Source organism: Nyctibius grandis, chromosome 5, assembly GCF_013368605.1.
Source record: "Nyctibius grandis isolate bNycGra1 chromosome 5, bNycGra1.pri, whole genome shotgun sequence".
In the NCBI taxonomy this organism is placed as follows: Eukaryota; Metazoa; Chordata; class Aves; order Nyctibiiformes; family Nyctibiidae; genus Nyctibius; species Nyctibius grandis.
The window spans coordinates 74,255,181-74,282,237 of NC_090662.1; the positions used below are offsets into that span (position 1 = coordinate 74,255,181).

A 27,057-nucleotide genomic window follows, 5' to 3' on the forward strand; every position below is an offset into this window, starting at 1 on the left:
TTAGGTGCCTGTGGGACTTCAGTTCAGCTCTGGGATGGGGCAGTCACCCCCGTGGGATAGGAAGCCCTTCATGCTCTTATGCACTGTCGTTCACGACTTGTCTGGGGTTGCAGCAACTCTGTCCATGCCTGGCAGGGGCTGAATCATGGTAAACACGACAAGACCCTACACCCTGTACTTTAGGAAGATCCTACTCTGGTCTCAGTTTCTCCATCTGCACAAGTTGGAACAGTGAAAATCCCACTAGAGCACAGAGAGAAATCCTTCCCTGGAGGACCCATACCAGGACAACAGGAAGAGCCTTACTTATGAGCCACTGACTGGGGACAGTGACAATTCATTGGCATGGCCTTGAGGCCTCAGAGTCAAAATCTTGCATCCCTGAGAAACTGGAGAATGTGGATGAAAAAAAAACAAAGTTGAGGTAAAAGGGAGTGGTAGAGAGAGAGATAAGAGATAAGCCATGGCAGACACTAGCGGTACCAAGAAACCTGGTGGGGATACATCAGGGCTTGGCTCAGGCAGGGCTCAGGTGGCAGGATCTGGCTGTTACTTATAAATCCAGCCTCAGGCTCAGCATCCCGCAGAGCCCCAGCCTGAAAGGCACAGGTACCCCAGTCTGAGGAAAGAGCAACGAAGGGGAAATTTGTGTTACGTTCCTGACTGTCTCCTGGTGCTGGGATGCATCATGGAAACTCGTCAGGTAAGATGAGATTTTCCCTAGGTACTACAGTGCCTGGGGATAGACACGGAGAGGGAAAGTGAGGTTTACACTGGAGGCAGAGGTGTCTGTCTCACACAAATGTCTAAGTAGTGGGGTTTGGGTTTTCAGGAAGACTTAACCAAGGACTCAGCCAAACTTCTTTCAGAATGCTGGCAGCATCAATAACAACAAGAAAGGTGATGACAGCTTCAGGGGCAAGTAGTGGTGGACTCTGTGTGGACATGACCTCCAACACCCTTGACTCAAGGGGAAATGAGGTCCCTGAAAAAATGGGAGGCAACAATTTTCAGGAAGGGGAGGGTATAGGGCTATGATGGAACTGCTGGATGGGACTGCCATAGGTGGGGGCAGATGTCACAGCTCTATCTCTCCTCGTTTCCCAGTCCCTTCTCCACCAAAACTGGACACTGTATCTTAAGTGCCACAGCCTCCCTTGGCCACACTCCTCTCTAGATGCCTGGGTTCTGTGCTTTGGACAAGGACAAAAGAGGAGGGCAGGAAAAAAATATCTATCAATCAAGGCAACTGCAGAACTGCCAGGACCCAGGGAAATCTCACTCAAAGACTGGAGAAGGAAATGTGCATCACAATCAGTTGCTCTTTGGATCAGATTAAAAGATTTATTCAAACAATACAGGAACCAGCTATAGGGGAAGAAAGGCAGAGGGGATCTCTACCTGGGGATCCTTTCTGGGAGATCCTAGTCTCCAAACACAAGAGAAGTCATCTGGAAAGAGATGCTCTGAGGAGTCTTTATGTTGCCTAGGAAAGCTAGGTATTTTACTCCCCAAGCAAGTCCCCTCCAGAACTAGGAAACATTAGGACAAATGTTCCTACGATTTAAGCCCTATTCCCACTTCCCATCTCAGCCTGAACAAGAACAACACAGCAGCACTGTCATATAAACCCACCTTCTAATACACATCTTTTATCAGGTCAGCCCTGACCTGACCCCTGCCATCCTGCGCAAAAGGGGCTGAGCTGCTCCCAGGACCCCCTCTATGCTCCAGCAAATGAAAGGATGAGTTTGGCTAAGTCTCCAGACTTTCTTGTAGGACTTTGGCAGCCCTGACTATCCTTCTCTGAGTGATGGGAGACACCCTGGCAGACGGGTGAGATTCCAGAGGGTTCCGTGCTTCTCTTTGGTCTCCCAGGATATAGTAGCTGGGAACTGTCCAACACCAGGCAGTTCCTGGGGACAAAGGAGGTCAGATGGGGTGTCTTTCAACCTCGTAACCCTCAAAGGATTTTTTTTTCACAAATATGTCCCTGCATTTTTAGAGGCCATGTAAATCTTTTGCTTCTATAAAAACAGGTGGAAAGGGGTTCACAGCTTTCCTAAAAGAGAAGGAATTGTCCTTTGTTTGTTTTGAACCTGCCAAATCCCCTAGCTTTGCTTGCTACCAGCTAGTTCTTGTACAGGAAGAGACAGCAAGCAGTCCATCCTTCCCCAGTCTCCCCAGGCCACTCATAATTTTACACACCCCTGTCATGTCCTACCTCCTCTGTCTCTGTAGGAGACTGAGAGTCCAAGTCTCTGACATGGGTGGAAATAGAAGAAAAGCAGAATGCTATGCCATTGGGGAAAGAGAAACGCAGGCAAAGAGAACAAGGCTGTGACAGAAGCTTTGCTCAGATGTGGAGAGCTGGAGAATCAGAAGCTTTGGAGAATGTACCAGCTGTTCCCAGGCAGGAGACACTTGGAAAGAAAGAATTAATGATGCCTCCACCACCAAGCTCTTTGAGATTTACAAGGACTAGCTTCAGAAACTCCTCAGCTTTATGCTCCAGGGAAGCTTTATCTCTGTCAGCCCACGGTCCCACCAGCTTTCCCTTTCCCAGGATCTTGCGTCAGCCTGAACAAGTGTATTTACTTTATCTGAGTCCAGTGATGATACAGCTGACTGAAATACTTGAACTAGGAATATGGATTTCTAGAAATGCAAGATGGCATTGCTTATCCGTTGATAATATCTAACATGGCTGCCTTCCAGTCACCAATCCTCCTCTTTCCTGTGCCCCTGGAGCCTCCAGCATTCTGCTGCAGCATCATTGCATTAAATGACAGACTTGTTTGCAGCTGGAGATGTACCCCCTGGAGTGTATTTTTTGAAGGACCCTGAAAAAAACCTTACAATGGGTCTGTGGAATGTTCAGCAGCATTGAGCAGAAGAGGGTATTTGGATTTCAGGTAAAGATATGTCATCTTAAAGAAAGGAAGGAGGGGCAGGAGAAGGTGTTCCAATTTCAACCTGAATGCAAAGGAGTCTGTTCATCCTTCACAATTCTCAGTGAAAGGCCTGAAGGACTGTTCTGAAACAGTCTGTCTGCTGGATGACCTCTGAGTTGTGCATCACAAACACCCCTTTTGCCTTCATTTGAGATCAGTTTGCTCCATGAGCAGACAGGAGAATGGGACTTGTGTGAGGTATGTTCACTAGATGTCTGCCATCAAGGACTTAGGAACACAAGAACCACAGGAACTATGACCCAGGACTCTTGCCGTGAGCTCTGGCAGTAGCCTGGGAAGAGGTCAGTAGTGTCCTCTTGTTGATTTAAGCAAGTAGCATAGAGAGTCTCAGAGAGACCTTTTTCTTCAAGGAGATCACCAGCCAGCCCTATATGATGCCTTTCCTGCTGTTAAGAATAACTGAACAGTTAAAGATCAGAGTAGATTAAATAAGTAACAAGGGAAAACAAAAGAAGTACCGAGATAAAGGCAGGTATGGTTGAGCTTCCCAGTTCAGATGCTGAATTACAAGATTTTCCTGAAATTGGGGTGGATACTAAACCAAATATTAAACCCTGTGAAAAGAAGCAAAAGGAAGCTGTCCTTCATAGCCTAGGTGTTTCCTAACAGGTTATTAGAGCTATCGCTCAGGAAAAATAGTTTTAAAATATCTGATGACAGCCTGTCTCTGTGGCAATGGCATGTTTTGAACAAAGAAATTATAAATCCACAGAGAGATCAGATTATACACTGCTGTAGATTAGCAATTGTTCTAGCTCTGCTTAGTCATGATGGGATTAGATAGCTTTGGTAATTTTTGCCATGCTTAGTACTATTACAGGTCTTACCCTTTTCAACAGGAAGCTTCTAATCCTTATTTGTTTCTCAGGATAAAACATGCTTGTAAGAAAACTGTGCATTGATCCCAGTTTAAAGCCTAAGACAACTCATGCAGCTCCTTGGAGGAGTCCCTGGCCTTGAACTTGCCCTTTAACATGAAGGAAAGTTTCCATCTGGACAGTGTCACTGTGTGTACCAGTGCTCCAGGGCTCTCAAAAAATTGATCAAGAAATGGAGTAGAATGATGATTTCTGTTTAGTCTCTCATGCCATTTCAGCATCTCAAAGCTTCTGTTTACAGTCACCTGAGGCTATTCCACGTCTTTCAGGAGCCAACATGACGAAGCTGGCAGCTGCTTGGAAAATGATTATTCATCAAATGCATTAAGCTTTAGGAAACTCGGCGTCATGACAGAAACTATCACTCTTTCAGAGAAGGATTTTAGAAGATCTCATTATTTGTGTTCACAGTATTTTTGTTCCTATACATTATATCCATAAACATCAATGTTATACTGAAATTCTTTTGTGGCAAAAATGAGCATCTACAGAACATTCCAACACTAAATGAAAAACATGGTTTGATACTTAGGCCGATATTATCATATGGATTAGGTGAGAGAAATTAGGAAAGAGAGAAATCTTTCAAAGAGATATGGTGCGCATTCCCACATTTGAACAATTTAACTTGGGAGGTGGTGGGGGGCACAGAGCAGTTTTTTCCTACTCACTTATTCAAATTAATTTTGAATATTTTTCTTTGGGAAAACACTATGTTCTATATGATAAAAACACACACACACACATTACTAAGAAAAGGAATTTGCTGAAATAAACTTAACAAACTTAACACTGAGAGGTTTTGGGTTTTGTTTTTCAAACTAAATGCATAATATCTTACTGTCCATGACCTACAATAGTCAGCTTCCAGTAAAAATGTGCATTTTTAAGAATGACGCCAGCAGTGCAGAGGAACCTCAAAGGGGTTTGAGAGTTGCTATCAACAGGGGCTGCCTATGAGAATGAGACAGACAAACAACCACACATCTGCCAAAGCTCAAATGTATTTTTAAATTGAAGGCTGCCCCTTGAAATAATTTAAAATAGCTCTCTATCTTAGGAAAGGTTTATGATTAACTGCTATGTTATTTGTAGTTTCTACCAGTCCCTGTTAATGCCCGCATTTGGATCTTCAAATTTTCCACTGTGTACTTCTTGTCTGGAGAAAACCTTGGGCTAGAGATAAGGCCGTTTCAAAAAATGTATTTCTAGCAGTTCACGCTTCCAGTCCACCAGTCTGGGCTTGAGGCTGTGTCAAGATCATGAAATACATACTGTTGGTCACCTTTGTTGGTGTGGCTGGTGAGTGTATTTTTTACTTCTGTTTTTGTAATTCATAAGGAAGATCATTTTCTGAGCAAGTTTGCAAGGTAGTCTAGAGCGGGAAAGTGAAGTCCAGTTTCAACTTGCAAAAGTTTTAAGGCAGAGCGCTGCAACTTCTTTTGACTGCTGTCTGTTCATAATAGCTTGTTTCACAAAAGGTGGAATGAATGCCTTCATAGTGGTTCTTGACCCAGGAATACTGAAATGTGTCTGTAGCTTCAAAAAAGACTGTCCCTCTCTTAAGGACTATGAAGTATAAACACCTCTGGCTCAGGAAGTCCTAAAGCTGCTGTAAATTTTTGGGCTATGGGCGAGTGCTCCAAAGAAATATCACTGCACACTTGTTTTGTACTTACGCTCAGTCCACTGTTGACTGCTACTGCAGACAGGATCCTGGGACAGCCAGACCTTTGTTCCGATCCAACAAGAATGCTTCTATGTTCTTATGTTCACTCTGGGGCTAGCAGACAGTGCTTTAGATGCAGATACCTGAGATGCCAATCTAAGTCTGGTCACCTTATTTTAGGGAGCAGCAAATGAATGTCCATTAGACTTGCCCACCACTGCTACCGTGAGTTTTTGTAGAAGTAGAGCCTACAAGTGAGATGCTTCAGTGAGTCACGGGGGCGCAAGACTCATTATGCCAGATGTTGACATATGCCACTTCTTATCTCCCAGTTGCCTTCCCCATCAACCCTGATGATGATGATGACAAGATCGTGGGAGGCTACACCTGTGCAGCAAACTCTGTCCCCTATCAGGTGTCCCTGAATTCTGGGTATCACTTCTGTGGAGGCTCCCTCATCAACAGCCAGTGGGTGCTGTCAGCTGCTCACTGCTACAAGTCGTGAGTGGAAAAAATATATATTCTTCTATAACCTACTTCTTTCTTTCAGTTCACTTCTAGCAGGAATTCTGAGCTGTGAGATCCAAATATGTAAGTGGCTCCGTTCTGACAGGAGACAACCAAGGAACGGGTGGCTCACTCAGGAAGCTGGGCTGAGGCATCATAAGGGGTTTCCACTTCTGCAAATGTTTCTGAGAATGCAGAGCACTTTCTGAAATGACAATGGGGTAATCTAGCAACGAGTTACGGGCTGTGTGTTCTTATAAATTGCATTAATCTTGCTAAAACTGGAGAACAGGAAGAGGAATGAGGTGAGGGTGACGGCAATTTGCCTTTTTCCAGAATGCTGGCATAAAGCACTGTTGTATAGTTAACTTGTCCCAGCTCAACAAAATAAACCTGCAGAAACTCACCACTTGTACGGGGAGTGGGTAAGATCTCAGTGTGGATCCCCAGGACCTACTGCAGGACGAGAAAGATAACCTGCATGAAAACAGCTAGTACGATAGTGACATTGAAGCGAGTGCATACGGTGACGGGGAGGTTCCTCATAACCTGTCGGTAGCAGTAAAGTATATGCCATTCCTTCTCTTTTCCAGTCGCATCCAAGTGCAGCTCGGGAAACATAACCTGGCACTCACAGAATCAGATCAGCAGTTGATTAGCTCAGCTAAAGTCATCCGCTACCCTGGCTACAGCTCCGCAACACTGGACAATGACATTATGCTCATCAAGCTTGCCAAACCAGCCCAGCTCAACCGAGCTGTCCAAACAGTCCCTCTGCCTACCAGCTGTGTGGCCGCAGGCACCACATGCCTCATCTCTGGCTGGGGCAACACACTCAGCAACGGCAGTGAGTACTCTGTGGGAATGCAGCATCATGAGGGCCCGGGAGACACTCTAAGTCCTCACAATTAACTCCAAACAGTACAGGGTAAAGCACAGAGAAGTGCTGTGGGACAGGCCTTTTTCGGTGATCAGTCTGTGCAGAACAGTAACCATTTAACTGCTTTAAAGGTAAGCCTTTCCAAGGTCCTTCCTCTCGTTCTGTGTTACAAACATGGACTCACTTGAGTCATCCATGTGCCGTTCACCAGCATGTTCACACTGCCGTAAATTTTGTGGCCTGGCGCTATCAGCTGTGCAGCGCCAAGCACTAGCAATTTAGCTAATGTCAATAGAGTTGTCAGTTCTCTGAGAACAAGATCAAAATCTGTGATTGTGCATCTAAAATTACTGGAAGAGAGCTCCATTCTCTTACACCAATGGTCAGAGGTGTGGATGGTGACTGGTGTTTAATCCACTGACGACAACTAAACCTGCACCAGAGGAGAGGATGGTTTTCCTGAGGCACAGGTTTCCTCCAGCATATGTGCTACAAGAGTAGCTCTTAGCTCCACACTTGCCAATTGATAATTTTCTAGGTGTCAGAAAAATTAACGTGGCTGCAGTGTAGAATGGTGGACCCATGGGTAGAATCTGTTCCATCTAAACAAAAGGGATCCATGCTGTGATTACTGTTCAGAGGAAAAATGATGACTGCTAAACCAAGATGTTCAGTGATTACTTTTCTGCTAAGAAAGATCTTCTCTGGGTTCTGAAATGAACTCAGAGATGTCATCAGCCATCTCTCTCTGTTTTCTTGCAGATCTGTATCCAGACACCTTGCAGTGCCTGAAGGCTCCTGTACTTTCCTCAAGTGAGTGCACCAAAGCCTACCCTGGGAGAATTACCACGAACATGATGTGTGTAGGATTCATGGAAGGAGGGAAAGACTCCTGCCAGGTAAAAGATCTGCCTCTCCTTTCCCATATGTTTCTCTCCTGCCTTTTGCTAGTAGAAGAGGCCATCATGTTAGAGGATCTGCTATACTCACTGCACTGGCATGTCTGAATGTTGTTTTTTCAAACAGCAGCGGAGACTTAGGGTGAAAGTTGCTTATTGAGTGAGGCTAGTTTTTTTCCACTCAGTTAGTCACTGTCCCTTTTTTGAGACAGCGAATACCTCTGCCCTAATTCTCCACAAGCAGACTATGCCACCTCCTGCACCTTAGGCTATGCAAAATGGAGGAGTGCTGCACCAGAGAGTCAATAGTAATCAGGGTGACTTTAGAGCTTAGGATGCAAACGTTAGTTTTGGGCTCACCGAAAATGAAATAGTGAGTATGCCAAGATCCAGGCAGTCTGGAAAATGAGCACACCTGACAATTGCTCTGTATTTTACATGTGCCTAGCTCCATGGAAATATTTGTCGGAATAACGTTTAAGACACATATCCTAAGTGTCTGCCAAGGACTGCATCCGTCAAAAGTAGGTAGCTTACTCATCCTTATCTGTGATGCCCTCAGAGCTAAAAAGTAAGGCATTCAGGTGTAGAGCAGTAATCGGCAATCCCTCAAATATCGGTGATTTCTGGGATCTCTGGCTCCTCACTTACGCTGATACCATTTGCTGAATATCCGTAACCTTTATGTACACAGGGAGATTCTGGCGGTCCAGTAGTCTGCAATGGGCAGCTCCAGGGCATTGTTTCCTGGGGTATTGGATGTGCACAGAAAGACTATCCCGGAGTTTACACTAAGGTTTGCAATTTTGTCTCCTGGATCAAAGAAACTATGTCTGCCAACTGAGACACTCTCGTTCTATGTGACCTGCTTTTTCCCCTCATCATTTTCTTCTGTTTTGGGACTGGACATACAAAAACTATCAAAAAATAAAGACTTTCAGGCACCCCTTCTTTGCATAATGTTTCTCTGGGTACTTCCATAGGCTATGATATGGAGGACGGAGGCAGGGAATGTCACTCCGGGGAAAATATTTAATATTTGTAGTACCTGTCAAGTAGCAGGATCTTGGAACATTTTGCAGACTCATCTTCAGAAGTCTTTCAGTCAGTTACATGCAGCCCTTTCTGGAGCAGAACATCTTTTCTGTTTATCAGCACATACTCAGGTGCTACAAAACTGCGTAAACCAGCTGAGAGAGTGTGCTGAGTCACACAAGCAGCATACTCCTACCGTAGAAAACAGCAGGCAGCAGCACAAATGCCCCCACTCCCACCCCCAACAATATGACTGAACATTGCCTAGTGGAACCTCCCTGAAAGGTCTGCTTGGGGAATGAAGCAATCTCTTGCTAGGACTTGTTGTCTTCATGTACCAGTGCCACTGGGGCTGCTCTCTACTTCTTTGCTCAGTTAACTGGCCGTGCTGGGCTTGTTTAGTTTTCCTGGAAGAGTCAAAAGGACAGAGATGTTCCTGGGTTCTGGTTTTAACTCGTCCTAGCCCCACCTGGCACTGGAGTTGAAAGCCCATGAAAAACTTTCCAAAGTTGCTAATAGGCTGTGTAGCTGCCTCCTAAAAAAGAGAAGGGAAATAGAGAGTTTGAGTAAAACAAAAGGACAGGAAAATCAGATACTAGGTCAAATGGGGAGGAATTTAAAAGAAATCTGACGCTGGAGGAAAGGGAGGAAGAGAAGAGCAGGGCATGAAGGAACAAGTGCCTTTTGCCTACAGAGAGGTTGGTGTCTGGCTCTCTCAGATGCTTTGTCACTGAAATCTCTCTTAGGAGAGTAATAGGTGCCTGAATCATTGAGATAGGCACAATACAGCAACAGGATGAGGCTGTAGCTTTGTGTCCCATTGCTCTGGAAGCACTTGCTGAATTCCTCCTCAGTATCTGCCCTTTTCCAGAAAAGGCCCTGAACTGTAGCCTGGCATCCTTCCCTTCAGCCTGTTTTCACCAGGAGACAGAGTTCTTATCTGGGAGCAGCTGAAAGTCACAGGTTCTCCCTCCCTGATCACTGTGCGTGGAGGGTGGATAATGTCTTTGCCTGGTGTGTTAGGGGAACAAGAAGAAAAAGTTGGAGGACAGAGGAGAGGATGCAATGGAAAGGTGATGCAATGAAAATGGCGGAGAAAGAAATACTTCTGTCATCAGGCAGAGTGCATTCTCAAATATGACAGACAGGGATGTTGAGGAGTCTGGAAAGAGTCCCAGTCCTCTGTGGAAGGGTGGAGGGGAGGATCTGCGACTCAGAAATGACACTCTTCTAGAATAAGAAGGAGTAGGTCCTGACAAAATGGCGGGGGGGCAGGAGGCGAAGTGATAAAAATTATCAGTTTTCAAGAAGTGGGGATTGCATCACCTTTCTTATCCCATGCATCACAGCTGAGATGTCTGCTGTTCAATGTGTTTGGAAAAGGAGGTAACAAGATTTCTGAGGAGATCTCAGATTATCCCAGATAAATCTAAATTCCACAGCAAAAAACGGGGAGAATTCCTGAGAGAAAATAAATAGCAGAAGAAGGGAGCAAAACATCTTAACACTAAAAAAAACCCAAACACCCTGGAAAAAAGTGACACAGAGGGAAATATAAAATCTGCTAAAGGAGCAATAAGGTCATTAGTGAACAAGCCTGTCCGCAGACAGCTGGTGTGAACTGATCAGCGGAGTCTGAGAGCACACGTGGATCTATTTATTCTGTAGGCGTATGTCTGTAACTGGGAGACTTTACCCTGATAAAATAGCTTTGCTATGATAGACTCCTGAAACACCTCATTGTTGGAGCCACCTGGGTTTGTGCTTGGATGACTGCAGTCTGTTCTGCTGGGAAGGGCCTCATGCACAGGCTATTAGCTGTGTGCTACAGCTATGCAGGTATTACATAGCTTCATGATATGGAGAAAGACATTCCTAGCTGTATAGAATGTTCTGGTCTCTCTTGAGTCTCGTATAGGCTCAGTGGTGAAGTTTTCCTTCTGTCTGTCTCCAGAAAAATAGGAATAGTTATATTCCTCTCAAAGATTGCCAACGGTTTCCTCAATCATGTGGTGCTTAACAAAAAAGGGAAACAGAAGAAGCATTATGATGTACTGGCAGTATCAGCACAAACACAGGCAGCATAGAAATTCTGTGTGTCTCTGCTGAGGTGGTTTGGGGCTTCATTCCCATCTTTCCCTTCAGCATCAGCTCTGTTTCACTGCCTCATGCGCATCTGTAGGTTCTTTCCCTGCACAAAACATTCTCAGCTTTTCCAAAGGTTCTGGATAGTTCCAGGAAGTGCAGCTGGCCTTGGGCACTCTGCAGGTCCTAGCTTCTCCACAGAGACAATACCTGGTGCAGATCCCTGACAACCAGGCTCTCATCCATCTTTGGAAACAACCTTGTCTCGTCACTGTCCACTCTGCTCTTTACAGAAAATGAAAGAAGGCTGCATCTTGTGATGGTGTGAGGAAAACTTATTCTTCAGGTACCCCTGCCCTCAATTCTGTGGGCAATGGCCAGCTGACCATACCAAGAGAGAGCAAAGGCAGAATCTCCCCAGCCATCGGATCACTTTCTATACAGAGAGATTTATGCTCAGCTTCCTCAGCATCTGAATCAATGTGTATCTTAGCACCGTAATATGTGCCAGAGTCATTCACCGTGGCAAAATCTATTGAAAAGGATGGGCAATAGCCCATACTCCCACAGCTCTTGAAGTGATTCTGAAATCCATCCTCAAACTCTGCCTTTTCTGCTTCCACTGAAAAAACTACCAGTTGCAGCATGGTATCCTTTCTTTGAGCCTGCTTATACCAGAGCATATAGGGGGATGTGGTTCCCATCTGAAAACAGCAGGGAGTCACAGCTCCTCCCTCTTTGATCTGGAGACTGTTGAAGGGCCTACCCCGTCAGGAGGGGGAAAAAAAAAAGAAAAAAAAAAAACAGAAGTGGGAGGCTAGGCAGAAGGTGAAATGATTTGAGGAGGAAGGGGATGAAAAAAACACAAAATCTAGAAGGGATAAGGGATGGGATGCGTTTAAAAGCTACAGGCAAGTTTCTCATCTGTCTATGAATGACCAGTAGAAAAAGCTGACAGAAAATGTGAATGTATTCGAAATGTTTCAAATGGGCAGGAACTCAGAAAAAAAATGAGTCAGCAATGAAAATCTTCCTGTGGTGGCAGCACAGGCAGCACAGGCAGAGAGACGTGTAAGGAGGAAACAGTGAGGAAGAGATGCATGACGCTGGGGGTGGGCAGGGCATTGTGAGAGCACCTGAAATGTGACAAAGTAGTTGACTGGCTGGAACCAGTGGGAAACAACACTCACACACAGCAGCGGGTGGTATGAACCCTGCACAGCTGACTTTATGTGTGTGTGCATGTGTGTGCAATCACAAGAACATGATATGGCTGGATGAGAGCCTGAGTTTGAGGTAGGGCAGGGAGGATGTTGTGGGGTTTTCCTTTCTCCCTTCCACATCAGCTGAGATCTCCAGAAAAGAGGTATTATGCAAAGGAGACAGAGATATGGGGCACGGTTTTTGGTTCTCTGTCCCACATCTGACATTCCATTCCAGACTCCCTGAAACTTCACAGGTCCTGACTCCCCAAGCTGCACTGTGGGATCATCTCTGCTCAGCCCAATGCTGTTCATGCCATTGCCCCAGGCCCAGAGCAGGCTGCTGACATATCCTGGTGTGTGTTGTAGCTTGACAGAGAGGAGTTGCACAAAGGTGCCTTTCCCTCCAAAGAGAGATCTGAACGGAGAAAAATCTGCCCTTGGCCTTACACTGGGAGTGAGAAAGATTATTCGGTGGTGAGGGTAGTGAGAAGAAGCTGGGCAGGAATTCCCCCTCAAGGGCAAAGAACAAGGTTGCATCTAATGCCTGCCTCCTCCTTGTGGGTTATTTGTGGTAGAGCAGGAGACTTTCTGTCCCTCACACAGATCGCATCCACTTCAAAATGTCCAGTGCTCTTGATGGTATGTAACATAAAAAGCAGTGTGCTGACTGAATGACCTGCATAGCTTGACATGATCAACATGTCCATGAAGCCTTGTTTCATCAAGACACAGCCACATCCATTCACCTGCATCCTTCCCAGACAACTCTGTCCTTGGGCTGATGCCTCCCTTTTCCCTAGAAGCTTTCTCATTCTTTGTCAGACACATTTAACAGTCTGGCTCAGGGCTCTGGAGGCACTGTGATATGCAGCTTTACAAGGATAGTGCTCTACAGTTCTGTTCATGGGTGAAAGGATGAGGAGGAACTTGAAAGCAGCTGTTCAAAAGCTCTGTTGCTTCTGGGTTCTCATAGGTGAAACATATGCCGGAGACAGACAGGTGAACTGACAGACTTCCTGGCTTGCACGGAAATGTCTCCTGCGTGCAAAGCTCCATTTGGGCCAACGCATAGGATCTGTTACTGTGGGTTTTGATGCCCATACTTGCCTGGATGGCAAATATGTGAGCTGGAGGAAAGAACTTGTGCCACTGCTCACCATTTTGTCTCTGCTGGGAGGACAGATGATCCATGGCATTGTATGAATGAGGGAAGGGCGGAGCAGGGAGGACTGGAAGAGGGGAGAGGGTGGTGTTTTGAGAGGAGGTCAGAAGGAGTCAGGGCAAAAGAATCCCAAAAGAATTATGAGACTGCTTCCCATGGGGATTATGGGATTAATCCTCAAGTGGATTATGACCTCTCCTTCTCTGGGGAAGCCATCTGTGCCCTATAACCTGGTGACATGAGTGCAGAGCAGTCAGGTTGAGGCTGGACCTGTGCAGGCAGAGGTTTGGGCTGATGATAGCTGAATATTGGACCTGCACAGAGGTATAGAGTGGCCCCTACTTCACACTGGGCAAAGGGTGACATCCAGGCAGGTTCAACAGCAGGATCGTGGTCAACAATGCTTTGAATGGCCAGGATGTAAGTGGCATGTGGGAGAGACTCCAGCCCTGAGTTCCACCTCCTGCCCCAAAGGGCACAGAGAGGGCACCCATCTCATCCTGACGAAGGGACAAAGGGAAGTGGGAGCAGCCAGGCTGGGTTGGTCTGGTCCAGAGAGGTCCAGGTTGAGTGCAGTGCAGCCCTACTGGCTGAAACTGAGCTAGGCTCTTCTGTGTGATGGAGTAAGGAGCACTAGAGGTAAGCCAAGGCTTGAGGACACTCATATTGGACAAATCCTGGTCTAAGACTGGAATCCTGTGTGATGGGACCACACTAGAATCTCTTTGAAATCACAGGGGTTTTTTAAGGACCACAGAACTGGTTTCATGAAAGGTGGTCCCCTGTAACACCTGAGCCATGAAATGGTCTATGTAGGGAAAAGGGACAGAGGGCACCTTCCTTCCACAGAGAGTAACCTTCTATCTCCTTCTTCCCATCACCAGACAGGATTAACAAAAGTTTGTCTTTCTGGGCAGGACTTTAATGGAGAACCAGCAGTCTACGTGAGTACCACAAAGACCCTCTCATCCAAACATTCCCCCATTCTTCTTGAAAGCTGTATTGCACTGGGGAATACATCAAAGGCTGATGGAGGTACTTGGTGGTGGTTGTATCCAAGGGTTTCCAGTCTGCCCTCCACTCAGGTAAGGGTTGGCTCTAGAATCGGAGCAGGTCTCTCAGGGCCTGGACCAGGGCAGTTTGGAAAGATTCCCTAGATGCAAACCACTCCTTCCAGTACCAGGCCCTGTCCCAGCGCTGCCTCACTCCTCTGGCAAAGCATTTGTCCCTCTGCCTCAGCAGAATTTCCCCATCCCAGCTTGTGCCCATCACCTTTCAGTCTTTTCCTGGGCACCTCCAAGAACAGTTTGTCTCTAACCCACCCTCAGCTCCCTCTGGGGAATGAGAGGCTGCAACTAAGGCTCCCCTACCTTCTTGTCTTCTGGCCGGACAAACACAGATCCTTCAACCTCTCCTCACCTGCCCTGTGTTCCAGTGCTCACCATCTCCAAGACCTCTGATAGACATCTCCCTTGTCCTGGGGACACAAGGTGGTTCCAGTCCACAGCTGTGACCTCCCCAGTGTGGAGAAGGGTGGGGGAATGATCCCCTCGTGGCCCTGACAGCTCCATTCTGGCTAGCAGAGTCAAAGGTATGGTGGGTTGTTGCCACAGAGCACCTTGCTGACTGGGCGTAGTCTGTTGCCCCCCACAGCCCTGGGTCTTTCTCTCCTGACCTGCTCTCTGATTCACTGGTCCTAGGCAGAAGGGTCCCTATTTTTAAAAGGTGACTTTTTCTGAGTTAAAAACATTTTGGATTTTGCTAAGAGCTGGGATACATTGCCAATTTAATTTTTCAGGATAATGGTTCCTCTTTGTCTGAAGAAAACATACACCTGAGCTTGATGTCTCCTCTTGTCACACCTCTACCTGGCTTTTCTCCAAATTAAGTGTATTGATGGCCCTTCAAAGAGAAGAATTCTGGTATTCTTCAGTACATAGCTCCAGAACCTCTGATGGATTTGCCATGGTGTCAGGTCCCCCATATTTCTGGCCAACCTATGCACCTGTATACAGGGATGATACTCCTTCTCTGAGTCCAAAGGAGGCAGTTCTTGCTCTGTCTTTACTCCCATTGATAAATCTATTGGGCTTTTTTTAAGAATCTTCAGTTTGCAGCAGTGAGTCAGAAAAAGAATCAAAAGCCATGGACAAGGGGGGACAGCATGAATGTTCCATTGATACACGAATGTTACAGAGTGGGAACATCTAACATTGTGTCACCATTTAAGGCTGGGCAGGCTGTTAACCAGAGAACAGATGCTCTCTATTAACCTCTTCCTTCCCCAGAGGGGAAAAGGAAAAGACAAAAGGGAGAGGCTTATAGGTTGGAAAGTTAAAACAATTTTAATTAAAAAAAAAAAAAAAAATCAGTAAAAAAGAGTATAATAACAATGAACTATAGGAGCTACCCCAATGTGAATCATGTCACCACTGATGCTTCAGGGCAGGTACTGGGCAGTCCCGAACCAGACGTGGCAGCAGGCAGGAACCAAATTCAGGAGCAAAGGCAGCAGAATGGGCAGAGTCCTCCCTGGATGTTGGCCACAGGGGAAGAGAGCGCAACCCTCAACTTTAAACTGAGTATCACGTGGGTGGGAGGGAATACCCCATTGGTCAGGTTTGGGTGACGTGTCCTGTCCTTTCCTCCCCACAGGTGTGACACTTTTATGGCCTTCCCTTTGTGGAACAAAGAGACCCAACAGGGACCCTGGTTTCCATGGCTACAAGCATGTGTATTCAACTTCAGAAAGTACAGTCACTGAAAAGAAATGTAACTGAAAGTCTGTCCTAATCCAAACCAGGACACATTGTTGGGAATCTGCTGCAGGTCTCATCTATCTCTGAGCGTCTCCTGCTTTCTCTTATGGTTCCTTCCCCAGCTCCTTCTCAATGAAGTCAGGGTGATTAGAACCATAGAATGGTTTGGGTTGGAAGGGACCTTGAAGATCATCTAGTTCCAACCCCCCTGCCACAGGCAGGGACACCTTTCCACTAGACCAGGTTGCTCAAAGCCCCATCCAACCTGGCCTTAAACACTGCCAGGGAGGGGACATCCACAGCTTTCTCTGGGCAACCTGTTCCAGTGTCTCACCACCCTCACAGGAAAGAATTTCTTCCAAATACCTAATCTAAATCTACCCTCTTTCAATTTAAAACCATTCCCCCTTGTCCTATCACTGCATGCCCTTGTAAAAAGCCCCTCTCCAGCTTTCCTGTAGGCCCTCTTCAGGTACTGGAATGCTGCTATGAGGTCTCCCCGGAGCCTTCTCTTCTCCAGGCTGAACAGCCCCAACTCTCTCAGCCTGTCTTCATAGGAGAGGTGCTCCAGCCCTCTGATCATCCTCATGGCCCTCCTCTGGACTCACTCCAACAGCTCCATGTCCTTCTTATGCTGGGGGCACCAGAGCTGAACGCAGTACTCTAGGTGGGGTCTCATGAAAGCAGAGTAGGGGGGAGAATCACCTCCCTTGACCTGCTGGTCATGCTGCTTTTGATGCAGCCCAGGATACGGCTGGCTTTCTGGGCTGCAAGTGCACATTGCTGGCTCATGTTGAGCTTCTCGTCAACCATCACCTCCAAGTCCTTCTCCTCAGGGCTGCTCTCAATCCATTCTCTGCTCAGCCTGTATTTGTGCTTGGGATTGCCCCGATCCACATGCAGGACCTTGCACTTGGCCTTGTTGAACTTCATGCAGTTCACACAGGCCCAGCTCTCAAGCCTGTCAAGGTCCCTCTGGATGACATCCCTTCCCTACAAGGTGTTGACCGCACCACACAGCTTGGTGTTGTTGGCAAACTTTCTGAGGGCGCACTCAATCCCACTGTCCATGTCACCGACAAAGATGTTAAACAGCACTGGTCCCAATACTGACCCCTGAGGAATGCCACTTGTCACTGGTCTCCACTTGGACATCGAGCCGTTGACCGCAACCCTTTGAGTGCGACCATCCAGCCAATTCCTTATCCACCGAGTGGTCCATCCGTCAAGTCCATGTCTCTCCAATTTAGAGACAAGGATGTCATGTGGGACAGTGTCAAAATCTTTGCACAAGTCCAGGTAGATGACATCAGTCGCTCTTCCCCTATCCACAAGTGCTGTAACCCCACCGTAGAAGGCCACCAAATTTGTCAGGCATGATTTGCCCTTAGTGAAGCCATGTTGGCTGTCACCAATCACCTCCTTATTTTCCATGTGCTTTAGCATAGTTTCCACAAGGATCTGCTCCATGATCTTGCCAGGCACAGAGGTGAGACTGACTGGCATGTAGTTCCCCAGGTCTTCCTTTTTTTCCCTTTTTAAAAATGGGGGTTATGTTTCCCCTTTTCCAGTCAGTGGGAATTTCACCAGACTTCCATGACTTCTCAAAAATGATGGATAGCAGCTTAGCAACTTCCTCCTCCAGTTCCCTCAGGACCCAGGGATGCACCTCATCAGGTCCCAGGGATGTACCTCATCAGGTCCCAGGGACTTGTGCACCTTCAGGTTCCTTAGATGGTCTTGAACCTGATCTTCTCCTGCAGTGGGCGGTTCTTCATCCTTCCAGTCCCTGCCTCTGCCTTTTCTGACTTGGGTGGTGAGGCTAGAGCATTTGCCAGTGAAGACTGAGGCAAAGAAGTCGTTGAGTACCTCAGCCTTCTCCACATCCCGGGTAACCAGGTCTCCTGTTTCCTTCCGGAGAGTGCCCACATTTTCCCTAGTCTTCCTTTTATCACTGACATACCTATAGAAGCATTTCTTGTTGCCCTTGACATCCCTGGCCAGATTCAATTCTATCAGGGCTTTAGCTTTCCTAACCTGATCTGTGGCTGCTCGGACAATTTCCCTGTATTCCTTCCAGGCTACCTGCCCTTGCTTCCACCCTCTGTAGGCTTCCTTCTTGTGCCCGCGTTTATCCAGGAGCTCCCTGTTCATCCATGCAGGCTTCCTGGCGTTTTTGCCTGCCTTCCTCTTTGTCGGGATGCATTGCTCCTGAGCCTGGAGGAGGTGGTCCTTGAATACTAACCAGCTTTCTTGGGCCCCTCTTCCCTCCAGGGCTTTATCACAAGGAACTCTCCCAAGCAGGTCCCTGAAGAGGCCAAAGTCTGCTCTCCTGAAGTCCAGGGTGGTGAGCTGGCTGCACACCCTCCTTGCTGCCCTAAGGATCTTGAACTCCACCATTTCATGGTCACTGCAGCCAAGGCTGCCCTTGAGCTTCACGTCCCCCACCAGCTCATCCTTGTTGGTGAGAACAAGGTCCAGCATGACACCTCTCCTTGTCATCTCCTCTATCACTTGGAAAAGGAAGTTGTCATCCATGCATTCCAGGAACCTCCTGGACTGTTTGTGCCCAGCTGTGTTGTCCTTCCAACAGATATCGGGGTGGTTGAAGTCCCCCATGAGGACCAGGGCCTATGAATGTGAGGCTACACCTATCTGTCTATAGAGAACCTCATCCACTCAGTTTTTCTGGTCAGGTGGCCTGTAGCAGACACCCACTGTAATGTCTCCCTTCCTTGCCTTCCCTTTAATCCTGACCCATAAGCTCTTCGCCGGCTCCTCCTCCATCCCCAGGCAGAGCTCCATGCACTCAAACTGGTCATTGACATAGAGCACAACACCCCCTCCTCATCCCCCCCGCCTGTCCTTCCTAAAAGGCCTGTATCCCTCCATTCCAACGCTCCAGTCATCGGAGCTGTCCCACCATGTCTCTGCGATGCCAATAAGGTTGTAGCCTTGCAGGTATGCGCACGTCTTTAGCTCCTCTTGTTTGTTCCCCATGCTCCGTGCATTTGCATAGAGGCATTTCAGCTGGGCCTCCAACGAAGCTGACTTACTGCCTGAAATTCCTTTCCGCTGCTCTTCTGGTGCTCTCCTGCTGCTCTGCCATCCTTCTCCAGTCTCTGGGCACCTATTGCTGGCCCTGGCATCAGACTGGCTGAATTGGGATAGACTAAGGTTCCCCTCCCCCAGCAACTCTAGTTTAAAGCCCTCTTTACCAGCTTGGCAAGCCTATGACCCAAGACACTCTTGCCCTTCTCTGACAGGTGGACCCCGTCAGCTGCCAGAAGACCAAGTTTCTCAAAACAAGTCCTGTGGTCTAAGTAGCCAAACCCCTGGCCATGGCACCAGTCCTGTAGCCATGTGTTGATTTGCCTAATTCGACTGTCCCTTTTAATCCCCTTTCCTTTGACTGGGAGGATTGATGAGAAAACTACCTGGGCCCCAGAGTCCTTTACCACTGCTCCCAGGGCTCTGTAGCCCTCCTTGATACCCCTTGGTCTGCTCATGGCTGTATGACTGGTGCCCACATGAAACGGTGGCAGTGGGTAATAGTCTGAGGGCTGTACTAGGCTCAGTAGCCTCTCCGTGACATCCCTGATGTGAGCCCCTGACAAGCAGCACACCTCTTTAGAGAGCACATCAGGTCGGCAGATGGGCACCTCTGTGCCTCTCAATAGAGAGTCACCTACCACTATCACCCATTGCTTTTTCTTGGTAGCACTGGTCTTTATACGGGGAGAACATTGAGCTGCCTTACTGGGCTCCAGCATCTCTCCTGATGCAGCGGGTCTTTCCTCCTCAGACTGCAGAGGACTGAAGCAGTTCTGCAAGGGCACCTCAGGCTTCAGGGGAAGTCTCTTCCTCCTACTAGTCCTTGCCTTTGCATCCTTCCATTCTTCTGCAGTTTTATCCCCCCTTCCTTCTGTGTGTGCTGCTGGCAGCGGGGTTCAGCTGTTTGGCCATGGACTGCAGGGCCACTGCAGACTGCACTTGGACCCCGTGATCCAGCTCCTTCACAGCCTCCTCACTGCCTCCTGCAGCTCAGCCACCCTCTGCAGGAGGTCCTCCACCCGGGCACACTTGATGCAGGCAGCTCTGCTGCTGCCCTTCCCCGCCCCAGGCAAAAGATCCAGGCACTCACCGCATCCTGAGGTCTGCGCTCCAGCCTCTCCCTTCAGCAGCTCCGTCTGGGCGGAGGCACGGTCACGGCTGGGGTCGATGGTGCAGATGCCCGAGCCGGAGCTGCAGCCCTCCTTGCTCTCAGGCGAGTGCCCACCATTCTGCCTTGACGGTCAGGTAGGGTGTCTGCGCTTGACCTGCGGCGCCCTCCCGCGCAAACTGCCGTGCCGTGCCGTGCCGTGTTTGCCCGCTCCGGCCGCTGGCGCTCCCGGGGCCGCCTTTTGTTGCTCTGGCAGCGCCCCCGCCTCGTCAGCGACTCCCGCGGGAGCCGCCGGCTCCGGGCGGCTCCCGCCGCTGCCCCGGCGCTTGCTCACCTCGGGAAAAGCCCCGCTGCGCCGACATCTGCCGCTCCCTCGGCGACTGATGATTACTTGATTAAAGGTAAAATAAACGAGTGTAAAAAAGACTGTAGACTGCATGAGTCATTCTAAGCAAATCTTGTTTTATTATTTATTTTCAAAGTTGTTTTTGAGGCTGTGTGTGTTAAAATTCGAGCTCTGTGTCTGGTCTGTCAGCACAATAATTAGTTATTTGTCAAAGCTGTTTAAAACACTGATCACAATAAGTGACTGCTTCTACATTGGTCTTAAGGTGAAGTTTCCCCTAAAGTGGAAGGAGATAACATGAAGCTCAGTGCATCACATATGCATTTTGTTTGTGTCTACCTGTAAGCATATGAACAGTCTTTTTACCTACATTTGTAAGTCCAGCATGGGTTTAAACTCATTTTCAAGTCCAGATTTGTCTAACATGCGTATTGCACACATGAGCACACTTCAGACTTACACTCAGTTCTGTAAGTGTTTGGAGGAGGAGTGAGTCTGAGCATACTCAGGATCCTGTTGTCAGTCATGTGGCCTGCATACTTGAGGTATAACAGATCCCAAGCTTGTTTCTTATTAAGAAGAGTATAGATTGCTTGGATGTGAGTTACACCCAGTCATGTAGACAGGAAGTCTACATTGGTCACTTCTCAGCCACTCTTCATCTCACAGAGTAGATGTAGTAATAAAAGGCTTTTGCTGATTTGGAAATTTTTTGACAACTCATTCCGCTGGCTTTGGCCATCCCTTGGCAATGGATGAGTTTCATCTTACAGTGCAAGGTTTGGGGAGCTTTTTCTCTTTTTTTTCTATGTGGTGGTATTAAAACCAAGCTGCATATGAATCTTTTGTAGAGCAACTTAGCTAATTTAGGCGTAAAGTTGGGAATGTAGTATTACAAAATTTTCTTCAAAGGTCTTTTTGTTGATCTTTATTGTCATTCATAGTCTATTTTAAGGTTATGTTTTCCAAAGCCTATTCCCATCTGTGAATAAATAGCAAGGGAATATCTGTTTGGATATGTACCTATGTGGGCTGTAAGACTTTGAGGAGGTTATACTTCATAGTATTAAATAAACAATTGTTTGCCCATTAATAATCTTAGAAGTACCTCAGGGTGATGGAGAGTAAAATCCTAACTTTATGCAGCAAATGATATGTACATGATTACATTTCTAACGTGCTGAGTTCACATGCAGCTTGTTCCGTAAGACTAAAATTCACTGCTGTGTTAATGGGACCATATAAGCCCTGCAAAAAATGCTCATACATAGCTATTTGCTATAAAGTTAAGTAGTTATTTAAGTAGGTTCATTGGAATCAGTGTTGTGGCATCTGAGAAAGGTGATACTGCATTCCCTGTGTACTTTCTCATGTAGTCTTTGCTCTTTGCTTGCTATGAGGGTACCTAGGAAGTAGCCATTTTGCGTTTCTGTTAAGATGAATGATGCTACAGCATAAATCAGCACAGTTCATCTGTACACACTTTTCTTTATTTATCTTTGTCCCAAATTGTTGTTTTTCATCCTTTGAGACAAAATGGGTCCAAGGGGAGAAATACATATTTTGGGCTTTCAAGAACCCGAAATATGTAACAGGCATTCTAACTTAGTTGATTGAACTGTTTACATTGATCCATTTGAAGCTCAATGTGAATAATTTGAATGTGAAAAATTTGAATGTGAACATCTTGAATGTGAACCTCTTTGACACTTCCTTTTTTTTTTTTTTTTTCTTTCCAGTGGTTTGTTCTTACCCTACCCTAACCAGAAAGGGCAGTCAGACTCTTGGAGTATAGTCAGATGAAAAGGCAGGAGATTTCTTAAAACTGTCTATTTAGTCTGTGTCAAGCTCCTTTCCTTCCACATAATTTCTGTTGTTTCTTAAATTTGCTCTTTTCAGTCAAGACACTTGACTTGAAAGGAATTTAGATGCTGCCAAGCAAAGAAGTCCAGCTGTGGATTCCCATGGTGCTGCAGCACCATGGGGAGATGCCATTTTATTGTCATGGTTTGAAGTCATACTTGCTAGAATATTTTTTATTTGTACAGCAGTATACTTCCTCACTTCTTCCAAACCTGATGCTTTTCAGCCCTGGCCTCCCTGATACTAAGAAATACTGAAGACCAGCTGGCCTGCTTTATAGTGCTTCCTCATGTAGGAAGCAAAAATTTTGGAAAGAAAAGGTCATGTTTAGAAGAGAAGGAAGAATGAGAGGTCATAGGGAAAGATGCAATAACAGTAGCATTTCAACCTGCCTTTTGTCACCTTTGCTTGTATACCACAACTTTTCCACTCTGCAATGCACTGGAATGAACCTGCACAAAAACAAAGGAAGAATATTTGGGATGATCTGCTCTTAGTCTTACCAAACCCATCCCTGACCTCCTTACAAAGCATTGGCTGATCATCTGTGTCCAAGAGGATGCTGAAAATCCAGGCTTGGCGTTGGAGGTCACTGAGTGTTAGATATATTTTTTAACTTCCTTTTGTTCCTGTACTTTTCATAACTATTATTTTTTCAACTCAGTGCCTCTAAACAGAAGTAGAGTTAGTGCAGAATCTCTTTGTGGTTCTGGTCTTAAGACAGGTGAATTGTAAATTTCCCACTTGACCATAGTGGAGCCAGAATTGCGTGGTTTGTGTTTAAATAAAAAAAGGTACAAAGAAATAAAAACCAGAGAAAGAGATTCTTCTACCTGCTTCTCTGCTCCCCCATTTATCTTGACAGTCAGGGTTTAACACAGTCTAAAAGGAAAAAAATTCCATGGTCCCTTATTAAGTTATTGCCAGCTTGTATTTGCAGCTGGCCTTTATTACCACTTCCCGTTTGCTTCACACATGCAAGTATTATTAGCCTTAATTTATTATTGTGAAAGCAGCTAAAAGCATGAACCAGAGCAGGATTCCTTTCTTCCTAGGTACTGTGGATCAGATTCTTGAAGAACGTTAAATGCCTGACTTAAGCAAAATTAGAAATTGTTCGTATACATTAAAAAACCCAAGAAATATTATGTAATATGTTATATATAAAACCAAAGGGATAATACTAGAAACAGCAGGATAGAAGCAGCTAAGTAGGAAGTAGATGGTTGAACACATTAATGGATCTGTCCTGGTTGAAGCACATAGTAAAGGACTGCTCTTGAATAAAGGCATATGGTTTGATTTTTTTGTTTCAACAAATGTGTAGGGTTTTTAGTTTAAAAAGAAAAATACAGAAAATGGGGCGAAAAAATATTAGGAGTTACGTTATAATGCTTTAATAATAAAATGCAGCAATTGACTTAAAGTTAGATGTGTTTATGGTATATAATAAATGTATACAGCACTTAAACTGATATAATGCATTTATTATTTTTGCGGTGAGGTTCTAGTGATTGCCCCGTAGCAGAAGCATCCCTGAAGTATCCCAACCAAACAATCAAAACATGGCCTTGGAGGAAAAAAAATCTTCTTACCCAACCACTGCTTTGATGCAGTGCATCAAAGACCTAGTGACCAAGTGCAGCTGCACAGAATGTTGTGATAGAGGAATATATGTTTGCTATGTGAATATGATTATGAATATGCAATGAAAGACTGAAGAGTTTGCACTGAGAAGAGAAAGAAAAAACAATAGTGGTTTGGAGTTTATCCTTTTAATAAATGTTGGGCACTCTTCTGTTTTCTTTCCCATTCTCTTTAGGAAAAGGAGTGCAGGAAATCTTGCATTATATTTCTGCTCTTGGCACTTGCTTGTTTGATCTGCAGCAGTCACAGAACTGCAGAGTTCCTCAGCTTGTCTGTCTGTAAAATGATGTTAATATTCTTTGCGTAGGCTAGGACTCTATTGATCTACTGGGGTTATTTTCAGACCTCATAAATTTGCATATGAAATATTGTGTGCAGATTATGGTGTCCTTGCATTATTTAGCATTGTACCAAACCTGACTAGCCTCACAAATAAGCCAGCAGTCTACTTACAAGTTCTGCCAAATTTTTATTTTTATTCTTTCCTTTTCCAGAGATCTTTATATATGTGGTTCCTAATAGCTAGAAACATGGTAAACTTTTACTGGATTGTTTCTTTTTGGAGATTAAAGTGAAATTGGATTATAGTGAAATTCAAGTTTTGCAGCAAATTGAAAACATACAGAATATAGATCTGAATATATATTATTCTAAAGTAAATTCTTGAAGGTCTACTGACTGAAAGGCAGCTGTCATAAAGCCATACATATAACTCATTGTAATCTGTGCAGAGGTACCTTCTACCAGCAATTGGCTAGCTTTTTATACTGCCTTTATGTACTTCTGTTGGTTAAAACAACATACTTTTTATGTACATCTATTGATGTTCATATGTGTTGATACACTTGTATGCTGGTGCCTGGGTTTTGGTATTCCTGCCTATTGAGTATTCATTACTTGACCGAATAAGGTAGTAATATCATCCCTCAAAAACTGAGTTAGAGTCAGCTGTTGTAAATCTGTTCATGATCCCCAGCACATGAATGTAATCGACCAGTAGTTTCAGCCAGCAGACTTTAGTGAGTCACATGCTTTGGTCTACTTTTCACAGTTGTATAAGATATATTAATCAACAATGCATGCATGTTTAGAAAATACTAGGCTCAGTCAGGCTGTCCTGGTTTGGACTAGGATGGACTTTGTCCTGGTTTGGCCCAAACCAGGCCAATTAGTCTTAGAGAACCCAAGGTCACTGCTAAATTCCTCACTGCTTATGAGTGAGGAGCCGAAAGGGGGTCGTACCTGCAGGGAGGAGCAGACAGGGCAGGTGACCCAAGACTGACCAACGAGGTATTCCATCCCATACATATCATTCTCACTTTCCTATTTATCACTAACCCACTGCCTCCTGGAGGTGGGGCCCAGGAGGAGGGGCCCTCCTGTCTCCCACTGATTGGTACCAGCTTTGCCAATTTTCCAGTTAAAAGCCTGCAGGTGTGATGGCAGGGGGAGCTATTGCATTTTGCCCTCTGCCCGTGCTGGGTGGAGCTACTGCATTTTCCCCTCTGTCTGTGCTGGGGGGAGGTACTGCCTTTTCCCCTCTGCCTGTACTGGGGGGAGCAGCTCTGTCTGAGGAGGATTTCCAAGCTCTCAGTCTTGGTTTTGTATATATTTGTATATATTTGATTATTTTTATTATTATTGTTATTATACTCTTTTTCATTATTATAGTTTATTAAAACTGTTTTAACTTTCCAACCCATAAGTCTCTCTCCCTTTTCCCTTTCCCTTTCCCTTGGGGGGGGGGCAGAGGGTTAACAGAGAGCATCTGCCACCTGGTTAATAGCTAGCCCAGCTTTAAACCGTGACAGACTTTTAGTTAAGTTTCTTTCCAGTGACGGTATTTTCTGAGTTTGTTAACATGGAAACCAGGGTCCCTGCTGGGTCTCTTCATTCCACAAAGGAAAGGCCATAAAAGTGTCACACCTGTGGGGTGACCCGAACTGACCAACAGGGTATTCCCTCCCACCCACATGATACTCAGTTTAAAGCTGAAGGACCAGGAGGGTCGCGCTCCCTTCCCCTGTGGACGACATCCAGGGAGGACCCTGCCCATGCTCCTGCCGTCACTCCTGAACCCGGTTCCCTCGTGATGCCGCGTGTGCTCTGGGACTCCCCAGCACCTGCCCTGCAGCGTCAGCGGGAGCTCAGTAGTGGTTTTGTATATAGTTCATTGTTTATTATGCTCTTTTTCATTGTTATTGTTTATTAAAACTGCTTTAACTTTCCAACCCATAAGTCTCTCTCTCTTTTCTCTTTTCCTTTTCCCCTCTGGGGAAGGAAGAGGTAAATAGAGAGCGTCTGTGGTCCTGTCCCCTTAACAGCCCCCCAGCCTTAAATGGTGACACAGGCTTTGCTTTGATATTTTAATTTTTGACATTGCTTTGATGATTTTAATATCACTTGGTATAGAGGATGGTTTGCTCATCATAGTCCGATGATTTGCTTATGATTTAATCAATCACTGAATTCAGAGAGGAATATGACTGCACCTGGCTTCCCTGAGAGACACTACTATTTTTGAAGAGATGCAGGGCAGTCAGTAATCCAGGAATATGAAAGCTTTGCATGTTACTTACATTTAAATTTATTGTAAATTGGTTCATTATTTGAACTGTTTGTGCTAAAGGTGATTATGAAATCAATGGTGAATAAGGGACTGCCTTTCCCATTTATGAAGCCTTAATGGGACCCTGGACCACTCTTGCAATGTCCAATCAAGACAGTGGGAAGGTGACCCTCTGACAAACTTCATATGTGATTTGAGGAGCTGGTAGTGCAAGGTGTCTGCTTAGAATAAATGAATTTCAGTGACTAGTGTTAGAGAGAAAAGCACTCTGGCCTGACTGGTATAGAAAGGAAGGTGCCTTAATCTGAAAGATCCTACAAGAATTTACAATATCAGTATGCAAGTTTTTAAAAGCTTTTTCAAAGTATTGGGAAAGGAGTTTTTGTGTTTGCTTGAAATTTAAGAGTAATATGAGA

General features: G+C 45.8%; 1 protein-coding gene across 1 annotated transcript; it reads left to right on the forward strand.

The window, feature by feature from the left end:
• Positions 1 to 5,115: 5,115 nt before the first annotated feature.
• LOC137663495 (trypsin I-P1-like) lies at positions 5,116 to 8,652 on the forward strand. Its single transcript, XM_068400787.1, has 5 exons — positions 5,116 to 5,155; positions 5,855 to 6,023; positions 6,623 to 6,876; positions 7,672 to 7,808; positions 8,503 to 8,652. The coding sequence occupies exons 1-5, from the start codon at positions 5,116 to 5,118 to the stop codon at positions 8,650 to 8,652; spliced, it is 750 nt and encodes a 249-aa protein (XP_068256888.1).
• The last annotated feature ends 18,405 nt before the right edge of the window (positions 8,653 to 27,057 follow it).

Excerpts from the sequence above, each read along its gene's own strand:
- LOC137663495 (XM_068400787.1), top strand. The coding sequence starts at position 5,116 with ATGAAATACATACTGTTGGTCACCTTTGTTGGTGTGGCTG. Across the intron at positions 5,156-5,854 it reads CACCTTTGTTGGTGTGGCTG|TTGCCTTCCCCATCAACCCT; the intron begins GTGAGTGTATTT and ends CTTATCTCCCAG. Across the intron at positions 6,024-6,622 it reads GCTGCTCACTGCTACAAGTC|TCGCATCCAAGTGCAGCTCG; the intron begins GTGAGTGGAAAA and ends TCTCTTTTCCAG.